The following is a 16588-nucleotide window of genomic DNA, read 5'->3' on the forward strand; positions in this document are numbered from 1 at the left end:
ACTATTGTGGATCTGGTCTGCAGGGAAAGGCAGTTAGACTGGAGTTGGATTGTCTCGCTGAGGTCTCTGTAGTATGGGCACGCTTGTCGGCATTCTCTCTTTGCTCACTCTGTTGACTTCCAGCAGCTGACAGGTGAGGTCCTAGCAAGGACCTCAGGCTTCTTTTGTTGCTAGAGGTGCTGTTTTCCTTTGAAACATTCAAGCCACACAGATGGTTTCTATGGCAACAAGTCTCTCTTATTTTTCTTGTGACGCAGATTTTTTAAAAGGTTCTTCATCAATATGCTCTTTAGGGTTGATCTTCTAACCTATAGCCCCTTTGCTTGGACAAAGCATTTGTTTAAAGACTTTCCCCTCAAGAGTATTGTAGACACTTCTCCAAGAAGAGTAAGCAGTTGCTAGTCATACTAGCACTTGAGGTTTCAGTCTATTAATAAAGCTTTATATCAATTAGAAGAGGAATTGTTGGATTTGTCGTTAAACAGTAATACCAAGAAAACTGATATTCTGTTAGAATCATGACATTTTATTTTACTTTTAATTTTTATTATGTAAAATTTCCAAACACAAAAGTAGACAAAATTGTATGAGGAACAGCTGTATACTTATTACCTAGATTCAAAATTAACATTTTGTCATATTGGTATGGTCTGTTCTTTTACTGAGAGCAAATCAGAGATGTGTATTTAGCGGTGAAATGTCACCCTTGAAGGTGTTTTTCTTCTTAACCATTTATACTATCCGTAGTAAAACTAACTATTAATTCCTTCATATCATTTAGTACCTAATCTACATTCAGATTTCCCCAGTTGTCCCAAATGTCTTTCACTCATGAGTTGTTCACACTAGGACCCACTCAGTATCCATGCATTTGCATTTGATTGTTAGGTTTAAATCTAGAAAAGTTCCTACTACCCTCCTCCCCCCCCGATTTATCAGAGATTGTCAGCTATCCTGTAAGCTATTCCACCTTTGAGATTTGTGTGATTCTTTTCTTCTTGTTTTCATTTAATTTGTTTCTCTATCCCTCATATTCCTGGAAACTGGAAGTTAGGTCTAAAGACTTGATTAAATTCAGGGAAAACATTTTTTATTAGGAATGCGGTTTTCTTCATGCAATATCACAATCAGGAGAGACACAATATTTGGATCTTGAAGATTGTAAGACTCTAGTTGGTTTGAAAAGCTATCTTTTACTGGTTTCCTAGGATAAACTTCCATAGAGAAGTTCCTTTTTTTAAAAAAAAAGCCTTTTTATTAGTTTGAAGATTTAATGTGATTCTCCTCTCCCCTGAAACTGTTCCAGTTTGATTTCGGAAAGTAAAGGTCAAAGTAGCATTAAATTACTGAATTTTCCTGCATATAAACCAAATAAATAGTTGGTTAAACAGTATTTTGCGACTGAGGTGCACCAGCTCTGGGCTCTAGCAGAGATTGTTATCAGGCCACTCTTTCTAGCTGCTCTCCTGGGCTGGCAGTTAGCTTGACCCTCTCTTCTCCTGCAGCCTCCGTATATATAACTATTGATATTTTGTTTTTCTTTTAAAGAATCAGATTTGCTCTCTTCATTTCCTTTGCTGTTCTGGGCCTTGTTACCTCATGGCTGCAGCAACTCCTGGTTCGGCTTTCCAGCCACTGGGCTCACCAGGTTCAGACTTCTGGTGGCTGGTGATCAGGCTCTCATCTGGAAGTCAGAGGACAGGGGTCAAAATCCAGCCCTCAAACCAGCAGTTGGCTCTTCTTCAGCAGGCACTTAGTGTTTCCAAATAGAGCATCAGTTTCCTCATCTGTCAAACGAGGATAATAACTTTTGACCAATGCAGAGTATGGCAGGACTTGAAAGAGGTTATGAACTAAATGTAAATTTTAACTTGAAAAAATGCTCTAAAACAGAAGGGAATTTGGTTTCTGCCCAGTGCATGACCCATTCAGGCAGTATACCTCTCCTTTTATTGTTTCTCACCTCTGTATTTCATCTCATATAGTACCTCCTTCCCTCACGTCCTCTAGAAAACCGTCTCTTCCTTTCCTCGTATCCATCCTTAAGGCCTGGCTCAAATCTTTATCTTCAATTTAGCTGTATTTCTTCTCCTGGCCCATAATTTTCCCTTTATGTAAACTATTGCTTTTGTAGTTTAGCTATAGTCATTCTCCAAATATTTTTACACATAGACTTCGTATTTCCTCAGATCTTAAGGATCTTGAGGTCACAGTCTGATATATTTGTGTCCAGCTTGGAAATTAGTACAGGACTTCTATGGAAACATGATCATGTTACCTTTGAAACTGATTTCTAGTGCATTGGCTGTAGGGGCCAATTGGTTTCTTAAATGGCTGATATTTTTTCTGGGAGATAGGTACAACTTTCTTGTGAGAGGTCCTCCTTCCTCTATTTTTTGCTGGGCCATGTGGTCCTCTCTGCCACCTGCTCTGAAGGTGGCTCCAGCTTCTTCCCTTTGTCTCTCCTCGTCACTCACCCCACCACCCCCAACCTCAGTCTCTCTACCAGGCCTCCTGTGCAGAGCTCACAGTGTTCTGTGCAAGTTGTCACCCTGTGACTTCGTGACTGTGGTGAGGGTTTATGGTGAGGAATTATATTGCCCACTGTTTGGCCTTGCTGAACAGCAAATTAGAGCTAGTAGTGGGTGCATTTTCAACCTTCATCCTCTCTCACCCCTTAAAAACCTACGCTCCCAGCTTGACTGGTTATTGGAATCATTTGGGTTCTTAAAAGACGTAATCCTGGGATCACCCCGACACCCAGTGAATCAGACTTTGTCAGAGTGGCTTGGGAAGCTGTATTTTCCCAGGCTCCCTATGATTGGCTGTATTTGGGAGCCACTGTTCTAAAAGATGAACCCTTGTCCCTTAATCATTTGTCATGAATGATAGAGACTTGCACACCCTGCTGGTACTTATTTGTCGGATAGCATTACAGATGGTTCCATAACATTCGTCAGTGTGAAATCTCATGGCATAAGTGAAAGTAGGATGATGAGGGGTGAGCCTATTAAAGGCTTTGAAGCAAATGGATAGTTTATCAGATTGGTGTGCTCTTTCTTTAGAACTGCTGCACACCAGACCTTGTTACCACCATCTGTTTTGTAAATTGCATTTTCAGTTAAACAGCTGGATTGTGAAAGGTATACAGAATTATCCAATTAAAAAACTAAATTTGACAGGTGTGTATTTTTTTAATGATTCCTTGAATATACTGTGTTTCTTTCTTTAAACAGCCTTTTAAGGATCTTATTTTCCACAAATAAGAAACTTTTACCACAGATTTTCAGAGTAGTAAACTGTGACCAGAATGAGAGTTCTTTGGCTTAGGTAACTTTGAGAGTTAATAGTGTATATGATTGGGAACCTTCAGTTTTATCCATGAATAAATCTGAATAGTTTAAAACAGGTGCTTTTCTCTTCCTCAGTACAGAAAGCCACTAGCCGTTGCTGTGCACATCTCAGAAGCTGACCAGCGGAGTGGGAGGGTAATTCTGTTGTAATTTGGCATCGATTTCCAACACTTGCAGAGTTGTGCAAACCAGGAACCTGGGAGTCATGTTGAATTACTTTTTCAAAACCATCCTTTTACTTGTGAGGACCCTGCCACCCAGGTCACAGTCTGCACAGAGCATGAAAGAGAACTCGGGTCTCTGGACTCATTTAACACGTTCCTTCTACTTTACCATACTACTTCTTGAACTACTGTGCGTGTGGTTCCCTAAGAGCCAGTTAAGTAATTGTGGGTAGAGAGATTTTATGTGCTTCCATTTTCTCATTTCAGTGTTTTAATGTCTTATAGATAAACTGTAACAAACATTACTGTTGTGATCAAGAAAAAGGTCTTAATTAACTTCATATATGAAACTTGTCTCTCAGGGAGAGATGTTGTGTTCATAACAACGGCTGCTGAGAGGATGGGGAGAGCATACTGCCACTGTATTTGCTGAAACATGCATATCAATACTCTTTTGAGGGCAGCCAGCACATTTATTTCCATAGCCTTGGCTATGTATTTTTTCCCCAGCTTTATTAAGGTGTAATTGACATGTAACATTTTATAAATTTAAGATGTGCAGTGTATTGATTTGATACACTTATATGTTGCAATATGATTACCACACTTTTAAGATCTACTCTCTTAGCAACTTTCAAATATTTAATACAGTATTGTTAATTATAATTAAAAAGCTGTGTGTTAAATCCGCAGAATTTATTCATCTTCTAACTTGAAGTTTGTACTCTTTGACTAACCTCTTCCCATTTCCTCCACCCTCCCAGCTTCTTGTAAGCACCATTATACTCTCTGTTTCTACAGGTTCGGCTTTTTTAGATTCCACATATAAGTGAGATCATACACTGTTTGTCTTTCTCCGTCTGACTTATTTCACTTAGCGTGATGCCCTCAAGGTCCATTCATGTTGTCTTAGCTATATTTTAGTTGCTTAGATGCAACATGGGAATTTATCTCTGCCAAGGATGGCAGGAAGGAAAATTTCCAAAATAACCGAACTTTGACTTTCTTTGCAATGCACTGGATCTTTCCTGCTGACAAACTTGCAGTTTATGAAGTAAGTTCATGGAGCATATCAGAGCTGTGCAGCAGCTCTGCCTACTTCAGCAGATGGTGCGAATGGTTGTCTAAAGTCATCTTAGTTTCTGTCATTATGTCAGTCTGCGGAATGTTGGGGTTCATGCTTATTTTGGCCAGTTTACAAATGTTAGCTCTGTCTTGTTAAGTGCAAAAAGTGGTTCCTGTGGGAATACTAACAAGAGGTGTATTACCATGACTGAAATGAAAGCAGAGATAGTGATTTTCTTTTCTCTTTTAATTTGTTTTAATGTTGCTCTTACTCATAGGACAAACTTTTCAAACAGGAGGTAGAAAGCAAAAAGTTTCAGTGCCACACTCAGGGCAGAAGCCTTTGTTTTAATTGCAGAGTGTGATTTAGGGAGGTTTCTGAAGGCATTTGCAGCATTGTTTGAAGCAGGCTGTGTCTTTCCTGTGGAATCCTTCTCTAGTCCCAGTCCTTCTGTGCAAGGGTAACCTCAGTTGCTTGCTTTTTTTTTCAGGAAAAAAACAAAACACCAGCATGTGTATGAACTCCTCAGTTTAAAAAATCTTCTTTTTATTAATGAAATATCTCAAATATACAAGAAAAAGTATAAAGAACTAATTTAGCCGACATTCATCCAATTTTAGCAAACCTTAATATTTTGCTATAATTGCTCTAAAAAATACAGATAAAGCTCATAGTTATCTCTTTCTGATCCTACTAGCCTCCTTCTGCAGAGTTAACCACTATCCTGAATTTGATCTCTTACTCTCATGCCTATTTTTATACTTTCATTTTATGTGTGTGTCCACAAACAACAGGTAGTATTGTTTCTAATTCATTTAAATGGACATACTCTTGTCAATGAAAAAAATTAATCAATAGTCAATCTAAGTAAGAAATGGAAAATTTTATTTGAGCCAACCTGAGGATTATAACCTGAGAGACAGTCTCTCAGAGAACTTTGAGAACTGTTCTGAAGCAGTAAGCGGGGAGGTCAGTACATATGTGATTTTGACAAAGGATAATCAAGCACACATCTTGGTTGAAGGTTACTGCTACTCACAAGGAAAAGATACCTTAGTTAATGGTTTTACCGCTTTTCTAAGTAAGATATATAATTGTTCTTCTGATGCACATTTAAATTCCTAATATTTGTTATTACCCATAATGTTGCAATGAGAATTCTTACGTCCCCTTGGCCACATGAGTTTCTTTGGAGTCTCTTCCATTTTAAGGAAGTAAATCACAGGGTAAAGACTGAGATATTAATTAGATAAAATGGAAGATCTCTGTTTAGCTCTGGCTCTGTGCGTGGTGTGTAGGGTACTGTGTGGAAACTCCAAAGCCTTCAGCTACAACACTTACCTCCAAGATTGGGAGAAATCAGCACAGATAACAGGGGTACCAGGAAATACAATGAAGTAAGTACTCTATGCTGGTTGAGGCAGCTCTAATGTTAGAGTGTTTGGGCCAGTGATTCAGATCTTTCTCCACTAAATCAGGTGGGCTTATCTTTGTTAGCCCCTTGAGTTGATTTAATTCCAGCCAAGAGCGAAGAGGCCTGATGCCTTGTTAGGTCTCACTCTCTGCGTCTTGTTCTCTCTTAATTTTAAAACCAGTAGGCAGACCCCATTCTCTCTTTCCTGTCCCTTAGGATGGATGCATGTTCAGCATTCCAGGTCTTCTTCCATTGTCTTTAAATGCTGTCCTCCAGGAAGATGGATCATCTGTGCAATTCTGACTTCCTCAGAGATCTCTAATTTTTCGTGCTGATTGCAAAACATCCAGGATAGTGCTAATTACTGTTACCACTCATGCAAAAGAAAGTTCCTTAGATATAATTTTCCTTTTGTGTGGAATTTGCCCTAGGAGTTTCCTTTTACCCCAGCAGAAACAGGTCTGTGTTCCTTAATATATATGATGTATCAGTAGGAGCATTTTCAAGGTGTAAAGGTTCTGTGTAGCAGCACAGAACATGGAATACCTCAAAACAGCGGCTCCCAAAGTGTGGTTCCCAGACCAGGAGCATTAGCATCTTCTGGGAACTTGTTAAAAATGCAAATTCTCAGGCTCACCCAAACCTCCTAAATCAGATGCTCTGGGGGTGGGGTCCAGGGATTTGTGTTTTAACAAGCTCACTGGGGGAGTCAGAACGTCTGCTTCAGAGGGTGCTTGAAATACTTACTCTGGGTCATTTGTAGGCCTGCCTTTAATGCACTTTCAGGAAGGGACAAAATGCCTGAGGGATGGCTGCCCAGCAGGGTTGTTTGTTGTCATTGCTTAGTCATTAATGACATGAGGAAGGTATACTTTTATACTTTTTGTGTGTGGTGTTGTTATAGATAGGCCTTTAACTTTTGGAGGTGGCTTTGGTTTCTTTTGTTGGTTATGACCAACGGTAGGAAATAGAATGCCATAAATCCTTGTTTCCAGGGTTACCTCCTTGCTGCTGATAACAGACAGGAAATTAAACCAATCCCTGATAGTGTTTTGTTCTTATTAGCCACAGATGGTAGCTTTCAGATATGCTGGAGCAAAACATAAATAAATATAGCAGGGAGACTTCATTACTGAAGAAAAATGATTAGGCTGGGTCAGGTTTATAGTCTGGGTCCATTTTAATGAAATGGGATATAGGCAAAGCATCAATGCTCCGTTATCACACAAAGCATCACAATGTATGGGGTCGCTAGTTGTTTTCTTTTTAGTTTAGTTTTGAGTGTGTAAAACATTTACATGATTTCAAAGTCAAAATTATGTAACAAATTTTATTCAAAGATGTCTCATTTTATCATATCCCTTTTTGCCTGTTCTTTTAGTCCTTTGTGGGTAATCATTTTTATTTGCTTTTTGATTTATTCTTCTAGTGTTTCCTTTTGAAGATAAGTGTATATATGTGTGTATATGTTCATATCTCCTTTTGACTTTTACACAGAAGGTTTCATAATATACCACAGCTTTTAAACTATTTTGTTTTTTATTATTTTTTTTGGCCACACTGCACGGCACGCAGGATCTTACTTCTCTGACCAGGGATAGAACCAGTGGCCCCAGGAGTGGAAGTGTGGAGTCTTAACCACTGGACTGCCAGGGAAGTCCCTGTATGCCACAGTTTTTTTTAAAGTTAGCTCTATTAAGGTGTAACTTATATTCAATAAAATTTACCAACTTTATGTGCACAATTTGAATTCTGACAAACTCATACAGTTGCATAGCCACCAGTACAACGAAGGTTTAGATGGTTTCCATCAACCAAAAAAAAATGTCTTCATATCCTTTTGCAGCCAATCCTCTGTCGCACCTCTGTGGTCTCTGGTAAACTTTCTGTCTGCTTTCTATCACTATATTTGCTTTTCCTAGAATCTCACATAGTTTTTTATGCATGTATGTCTTTGACTTTTTTTACTTAGTATAATTCTTCGGAGGTTCAACCATCTTAGTACATGTATCATTATTTTATCCCATCTTATTGCTGAGTAGTGCTCCATTGCTTATATATCCCAGTTGATGGGCATTGTTGTGTGTTTTTTAAAAAATTAATTTATTTTAAAAAATTTATTTATGTATTCGCTGCATTGGGTCTTTGTTGCTAGAGAAAGCATAGGCTTTCTCTAGTTGCAGCGAGCAGGGGCTACACTCTGTTGCGCTGTGCGGGCTTCTCATTGTGGTGGCTTCTCTTGTTGTGGAGCATGGGCTCTAGGTGCACGGGCTTCAGTAGTTGTGACTTGTGGGCTCTAGAGCACGGCTCAGTAGTTGTGGCGCATGGCCTTAGTTGCTCCGCGGCATGTGGGACCCTCCGGGACCAGGGCTTGAACCAGTGTCCCCTGCATTGGCAGGTGGATTCTTTTTTTTTTTTTTTTTTTTTTTAAACATCTTTATTTGAGTATAACTGTTTTACAATAGTGTGTTAGTTTCTCCTTTACAACAAAGTGAATCAGTTATACATATACATATGTTCCCATAACTCTTCCCTCTTTTGTCACCCTCCCTCCCGGCAGGTGGATTCTTAACCACTGCGCCACCAGGGAAGTTCCTCTGTTGTGTTTTTTAAAAGTTTTTATTCTGAAATAATTTTGAACTTACAGAATAATGATAAAAATAGTAAGAGAGATTCTGTATATACCCTTTCCCCAGCTTCCTCTAATGCTAACATCTCCTGCGGCCATGGTGCAATCATCAACACTATGAACGAAACTACAGGCTTTATTTGGATTTTAGTTTTTCTGTTGCTTTTAGTTGTCATGTGTCTTTAGTCTCCTCTAGCGTGGACAGTTCCTTAGTCTTTCCATGTCTTTTTATTTTTTAATTATTTATTTATTTATTTTGGCCACACCGCGTGGCCTGTGGGATCTGAGCTCTCTGACCAGGGATTGAACCCAGGCCCACAGCAGTGAGAATGCGGACTCCTAGTCACTGGACCACCAGGAAATTCCCTCCACGTCTTTTGAAAAAGAATTCTTGGGCTTCCCTGGTGGCGCAGTGGTTGAGAGTCCGCCTGCCAATGCAGGGGACACGGGTTCGTGCCCCGGTCCGGGAGGATCCCACATGCCGCGGAGCGGCTGGGCCCGTGAGCCATGGCCGCTGAGCCTGCGCGTCCGGAGCCTGTGCTCCGCAACCCGAGAGGCCACAACAGTGAGAGGCCCGCGTACCGCAAAAAAAAATAAATAAAAAAAATAAAAAAAGAGTTCTTGTTTAGGTATTTTGTAGAATGTCCCTCAATTTGTGTGGTGATTAGACTGCAGTTACAGATTTTGGGGAAGAACTCCACAGAGGTTATGTGCCCTTCTCATGGTCTTATGTCAGGAGCTACATGATATCAGTATGTCTTATTACTGGTAAAATTAACCTTAATTATTTGATTAAAGTAGTGTCTGCCAGGTTTCTCCATAGTAAATTTATTACTTTTCCTTTTTTGCAGTCTGTTCCTTAGAAGCAAATTATTGCTTTTTAAATCCTGGTGTACATCAATGTGCATGGGAACATAGTTTAGCAATTCTCTTAATCTTAATTATAGTAATAGTAATAATATTATCTATCGCATACCCCACCTGCATATTTTCTAAACACAAGTGGATGATCTCATTTAATCCTCAGGATACCTCTTTGAAGTAGATACTTTTTTCATGCCCATTTTATAACTTAGAAGATTGAGGGAGTGTCTTGCCCAAGGTTCAGCAGTTAGCAATGGAGCCAGATGCTGACATAAGCCTAACTTGAGGGCCAGCATTTAACACGTGCCATATGGTTGTTGTTAGAGCTTAGAATGGGGATGCTCTCATTTTTTGCCCGAGAAAACAAATGAACACTTCCTATATTTGACAAATCTCTTTTGTTCTTTAAGAAAAATTTTTTTCTTTTTACTTTCAGTAAGATTCCTTGTGTGACTAAAGATTTTAGTCAGCTGTGCATGGCAGTAACATTACATTAAAATCATGGAGAACTCCAAGATACTTTGGGGAGCACTGCAGATCTATTTTTAGACTTCTTTCAAAAATAGGACTGAAGGTTAGGACAGAGTATTCAGAAGAGAAAACTGCTTTTGGAGGAGTATTTACTTAAAGCATGACCCTGAGCCTTCTCCTCCCTGGATTTTTTTAGCCTCTCTTAACCAGGGTGTCATGTTTATCTGTGTGTCCAAGCCCCACATGTTCACTTTTGTTTACCACACTAAAAACTGCTGTGTTACACAGTCAAATGTGTCTCTGAATGGCCTAAATCGGTGGATGACAACTGTGGTTAAATGATAACTCAGTATCTGTGAGCCTCTCTTCTGGTAGCAACGGAGCCACTGAAGGTCAGGCTGTGTGGGTGGACATTTGCACATCTTCCCTGTGACTCACTCAGCAGCCTGCCTTTCCAAGGGGAAATAGCAGTAGGTGGCTACAAAGCTCTGTTCATCTCCTCCCTTCTGTCTCATGCTGTGTAGATTGGGTATCCCCAAATCCTTGAAATCACATACCTAGATGACTTGAATGTATCTAGTCTGCCAAGCTGTTCAGATACGAGTGCAGTTTTTAAAAATAAAGTTTGTTTCTAAATGTCTGTTGTAAGCCTGGCCGTATATGACAGAGTCCACAGGTTAAACAAGACACTGTTCATCACCCAAAGCCAACCTGGACAGGCACACACATAAAAACTATAGAATTAATTTCCTTAGGAAGGGAGGAGGAAGGCAGCTGTTTAGTATGAGTCTGATGCTTGCATACAATAACTAGAAAATTTTATAAGAATAGAAAATTATTTGGGGTGGTAATAACAGAGGTCAAGTTTATGGGTATCTGGATCTACCTTCAGAAATCAGAGAGGTGAGAATTGGTTTTTTCTCAGATATAGTTTTCTACACATTTGTTATAGAGAAAGTGTTAGGTACAGGAAAATGTAAGGAAGAAAGTGAAAGTAGACCATTCCTATCACCAGAAATACCCACTCTTTTGTTTTGCATAATCTATCTCCTTTCTTCCCTCCCTCTTTTTCTCTCCCTCTCCTATGCTACAAATACATTGGTAATCCTGCATTTTTAATGTAATACCACATCATAAGGATTTTCCCCACCATTTAAAGAAAAAGACTTTGCTAATGTGGTGGGAGAAAAATAACTAGTTTTAATTTGCATGCCATTAATAGTTTAGTTAGGATTAACATTCTTATGTTGACTGTCAATTTACAGGTACCTACAGGGTGTTAGCTTTTCTATTCTTTATCTTACTATAATTGGAAACGTTACTAAAGCAAGCCTCTGATTTCAGATGTCCTAAATGATGCTATATTTGATGAAGATCATGATGAGATGGTGATTGTGAAGGACATAGACATGTTTTCCATGTGTGAACATCATCTAGTTCCATTTGTTGGAAAGGTAAGTTTTTCTATGTTGTCTCCTAACAGTGTTTAAAAGCACAATGACAGTTTTAAAGTTAGGATAATTATATTTTAAATTGTCAACTGCTAACTACTAATATCTCAGATATTTAGAATTACACATAAACATTTACTCTTTATCAACCCTACTAATCTAATAGCTGGAAATTAACAAAATAAAAACAAAGTAGCAGAAGGCCCTCTAGGCAAGCATTTCACAGTAAATACCATGTTAGTAGGTTAAAATAATGAGATTAAAGACCATCTTTTTTTTTTAGGTAGCTGCTGCAGGCTCTGAAAACCTTTGCCCTTTATTTTGACTTGATCCAAGATATACTTTTGTATAATATGACATGAGCAGTAATGATTGCAGAATTTCTTGTGGCAGAGGTTATAGTATTAGTGGGTTTAATTTGTTTCCAACCCTTTCTATTTTAGGAAAAATGAATCTGTGAGCCAGATAATGTTATCTAGTTTGCTGTAGTTAAACATACTTTTGAGAACAAGTGGGTTACCAAGAGTTGCGCTTTTCTCTTCCCTCCCCCCATATCATAATTTTATTTTATTTTGACTTTTTATTAATAATTTTCAAATAGAAGACTTACAGGAAATAGTAGTATGAATATCTAAACACCCATCACCTAAATTTCACGTGTTAACATTTGCTTCATATTTTTTTGTTAAAGTATTTTTTCATTTTTTATAGAAGTGAAACGTAGAAAAATGCACAGATCATTAGGGTACTTCCTGCTACTTCACAGATCAAGAACTAGAACATTATCAGTGTCCTAGAAGCTCACCTTGTGCCCCTTGTTAATCCCTAAGCCATCTTGTCCCCACAGGTAACCAGTATATGGATTTGTAACATTATAGATTGATTAGTTTTGCTTGTTTTTCAATTACTATATATAAATAGGTGGGGTCTATAGAATGTACTCTTCTGTGTTTAGTTTCCTTTGTTCCATATTGAAAGAGTCATTGATGTTATGTTATTGCCTGTCATTATATTTTCATTGCTATATATAATTCCACTGTACAAACATACCACAATTTATTCTGTTCTTGGAGGACATTTGTATCGTTTCCTCTCTCTCTGTTTGGGTTTTTTGGTTGTTGTTGGTGGTGGTTTTTTTGTTTTTGGCTATTACAAACAATACTGCTACCAGCATTCTTTTGGTGCACAGATGCATTTCTTTTTTAAATTTTTATTTATTTTTTAATTTTCTGAAAGAATTTATTTATTATTTATTTATTTATTTACCGAGCCACACAGCATGTGGGATCTCAGTTCCCTGGTCAGGGATTGAACCTGGGCCATGGCAGTGAAAGCCCAGAATCCTAATCACTAGGCCACCAGGGAACTCACTAATTTAATTTTAGTTGATTTACAATATTGTATTAGTGTACAGGTGTACAGTAAAGTGATTCAGCTGTAGGTGTGTGTGTGTGTGTGTGTGTGTGTGTGTGTGTGTGTGTGTGAGTGTGTGTGTGTGTGTGTATTTTTTTTTCAGGTTATTTTCCATTCTAGATTATTATAAGATATAGAATATAGTTCCCTGTGCTATACAGTAAATTCTTATTACCTGTGTATTTTATGTATAGTAGTTTGTATCCTAATTTATCCCTTTCCCCTTTGGTAACCATAAGTTTGTTTTCTATGTCTATTAGTCTGTTTCTGTTTTGTCTATACATTCATTTGTATTAGTTTTAAGGTTCCACATATAAGTGATATCATATGATATTTGTCTCTCTCTGACTTACTTCACTTAGTATTGTATTCTCTGGGTCAACCCACGTTGCTGCAAATGGCAATACTTTATTCTTTTTTATGGCTGAGTCATAGTCCATTGTATACATGTACCATATCTTCTTAAACCAATTGTCTGTTGATGGACACTTGGGTTGTTTCTGTGTCTTGGCTATAGTAAATAGTGCTGCTCTGAACATTGTGGTGCATGTATTTTTTTGAGTTAGAGTTTTAATCTTTTCTGGATATATGCCCAGGAGTGGGACTGCTGGATCATATGGTAACTCTAGTTTTTGAAGGAACCTCCATAGTGGTTGCACCAATTTACATTCCCACCAACAATGTAAGAGGGTTCCCTTTTCCCCACACCCTCTCCAGCATTTATTATTTGTAGACTTTTTGATGATGGTCATTCTGATCAATGTGAAGTGATACCTCATCGTGGTTTTGATTTTCATTTCTCTAATAATTAACATGTTGAACACTGTTCATGTGCCTGTTAGTCATCTGTGTGTCTTCTTTGGAGAAATGTCTGTTTAGACCTTCTGCCCATTTTTTGATTGGTTTTTTTTTTCAATATTGAGTTATATGACTTGCTTGTATATTTTGGATATTAACCTCTTGTTGGTCACATTGTTTGCAAACATTTTCTCCCATTAGGTAGGTTGTCTTTTTGTTTTGTTGATGGTATTCTTTGCTGTGCAAAAGCTTTTAAGTTTGATTAGGTCCCATTTGTTTATTTTTGCTTTTATTTCTTTTGCATTGGGAGACTGATCTAAGAAAATATTGCCATGACTTATGTCAGGGAATGTTTTGCCTATGTTCTCTTCTAGGAGTTTTATGGTGTCATGTCTTATATTTAGGTCTTTAAGCTATTTTGAGTTTATTTTTGTGTACAGTGTGAGGGAGTGTTCTAATTTCATTGATATACATGTAGCTATCCAGCTTTCCCAACACCACATTTGAAGAGCTTGTCTTTTCTCCATTGTATATTCTTGCCTCCTTTGTCGTAGATTAATTGACCATAAGTACATGGGTTTATTTCTGGGCCCTAAGGTTGTGTTTTTATTGTTGTTTGTCACAAGGTATTTTCTGATTTCTTCTTTGATTTCATCACATGAAATCTGGGATTTCTATCCTATTCCATTGATCTTTGTGTCTGTTTTTGTGCCAATACTATGCTGTTTTGATTACTGTAGCTTTGTAGTATTGTCTGAAGTCTGGGAGAGTTATGCCTCCAGCTTTGCTCTTTTCCCTCAGGATTGCTTTGGCAATTCTAGGTCTTTTGTGACTCCATATAAATTTTAGTGTTACTTGTTGCAGTTCTGTGAAAAATGTCATGGGTATTTTGATAGGGATTGCATTAAATCTGTAGATTGCTTGGAGTAGTATGGCCATTTTAACAATATAAATTCTTCTAATCCAAGAGGATGAGATATCTTTCCATTTCTTTGAATCATCTTCAATTTACTTACTTTATCAATGTTTTATAGTTTTTAGTGTATAGGTCTTTCACCTCCTTGGTTAAATATTCCTAGGTATTTTTTTTGTTTTTTAATTGGATGTGATTTTAAACAGAATTTTTTAACTTTCTCTTTCTGATATTTGTTAGTGTAAATAACTGCAACATATTTCTGTATATTAGTCTTGTATCCTGCTACCTTGCTGATTTCTTTTATTCTGATAGTTTTTGTGTGGCGTCATTAGGGTTCTCTATATAGAGAACCGTGTCATCTGCAAATAGTGACAGTTTACCTTTTTACTTCCAATTTGGGTACCTTTTCTTTTTCTTATCTGATTGCTGTGACTCGGACTTCCAATACTATGTTGAATAGGAGTGGTGAGAGTGGGCATCATTGTCTTGTTCCTGAATTTAATAGGAAGGCTTTAAGCTTTACACTGTTGAGTATCATATTGGCTGTGGATTTGTCATAAATGGCTTTTATTATGTTGAGATATGTTCCCTCTACGACCTTGGTGAGAGTTTTTGTCATGAGTGGATGTTGAATTTTGTCAAATAATTTTTCTGCATCTATTGAGATAATCATGTGGTTTTTGTCTTTCCTTTTCTTAATGTGGTGTATCACATTGATTTGTATGTTGAACCATCCTTGAAACTCTGTAATGAATCCAACTTGATCATGGTGTATGATCCTTTCTATGTATTATTGGATTCAGTTTGCTAACATTTTGTTGAGGATTTTTGCATCTATAGTCATCAAAGATATTAGCCTGCAATTTTCTTTTATTTGTAGTGTCTTTGGTGTGAGGGTGATGGTGGATTCCTAGAATGAATTTGAGAGTGTTTCCTCCTCTTCAATCTTTTGGAATAGTTTGGGAAGGATAGGTGTAAGTTCTTTGGATGTTTGGTAGAATTTTCCCAGTGAAGCCTTCAAGTCCTGGACTTTTGTTTGCAGGGAGGTTTTGTTTTTAAATTTTTTATTACAGATTCTGTTTCACTTCTAGTGATTGGTCTGTTCAAATTATCTTTCTTCCTGACTCAGTTTTGGCAGGCCATAGGTTTCTAGAAACTTGTCCTTTGCTTCCAGGTTGTCCAATTTTTTATAGTATTGTCTTACGATTTTTGTTTGTTTGTTTGTATTTCTGCAGTATTGGTTGTTATTTCTCCTCTTTCACGTCTTGTATATTTGGGTCCTCTCTCTTTTCTTCTTGGTGAGCCTGGCTAGAAGTTTGTCTGTTTTATCTTTTCAAAAAACCAGCTCCTGGTTTTATTGATCTTTTCTATTTTTAAAAAAATCTCTATTTTATTTATTTTCTTTCTGATCTTTATGATTTCCTTCCTTCTGCTGACTTTGGGTTTTGTTTGTTCTTCTTTTTCTAATTCTTTAGGTGATAGGTTAGGTTGTTTGAGATTTTTCTTATTTGAGGAAATCCTGTATTGCTATGAACTTCTCTCTTAGAACTGCTTTTACTGCATTCCATAGATTTTTGTAATGTTGTGGGTTTTTTTTTTTTTTTTTTTTTTTTTTTGTGGTATGCGGGCCTCTCACTGTTGTGGCCGCTCCTGTTGCGGAGCACAGGCTCCAGACGCACAGGCTCAGCAGCCATGGCTCACGGGCCCAGCAGCTCCGCAGCATGTGGGATCTTTCCAGACTGGGGCACGAACCTGTGTCCCCTGCATCGGCAGGCGGACTCTCAACCACTGTGCCACCAGGGAAGCCCTAAGGTTGTGTTTTTATTGTTGTTTGTCACAAGGTATTTTCTGATTTCTTCTTTGATTTCATCATTGACCTATTGGGTTTTTAATAGCATATTATTTAGCCTCCATGTGTTTTGTTTTGTTTTTTCCTGTTTTTCTTTGAGGTTGATTTCTCATGTCATACCATTGTGGTCAAAAAAGATGCTTGAAATAATTTCTGTCCTCTTAAATTTGTTGAGGTTTGTTTTATGACCTAGTATATGG

At 37.8% G+C, this 16588-nt stretch overlaps 1 protein-coding gene across 4 annotated transcripts in view; it reads left to right on the forward strand.

Moving 5' to 3' along the window:
- The window catches only part of GCH1 (GTP cyclohydrolase 1), a 54199-nt gene that overhangs the window by 15364 nt on the left and 22247 nt on the right, over positions 1–16588 (forward strand). For all 4 annotated transcript variants that reach the window (XM_059055728.2, XM_059055729.2, XM_067028446.1 and 1 more), the window contains exon 2: positions 11306–11415. In XM_059055728.2, the coding sequence (XP_058911711.1) occupies positions 11306–11415 (110 nt within the window). The remainder of the gene's footprint in view (positions 1–11305; positions 11416–16588) is intronic.

Source organism: Kogia breviceps, chromosome 3, assembly GCF_026419965.1.
Source record: "Kogia breviceps isolate mKogBre1 chromosome 3, mKogBre1 haplotype 1, whole genome shotgun sequence".
Taxonomy (NCBI): domain Eukaryota; kingdom Metazoa; phylum Chordata; class Mammalia; order Artiodactyla; family Physeteridae; genus Kogia; species Kogia breviceps.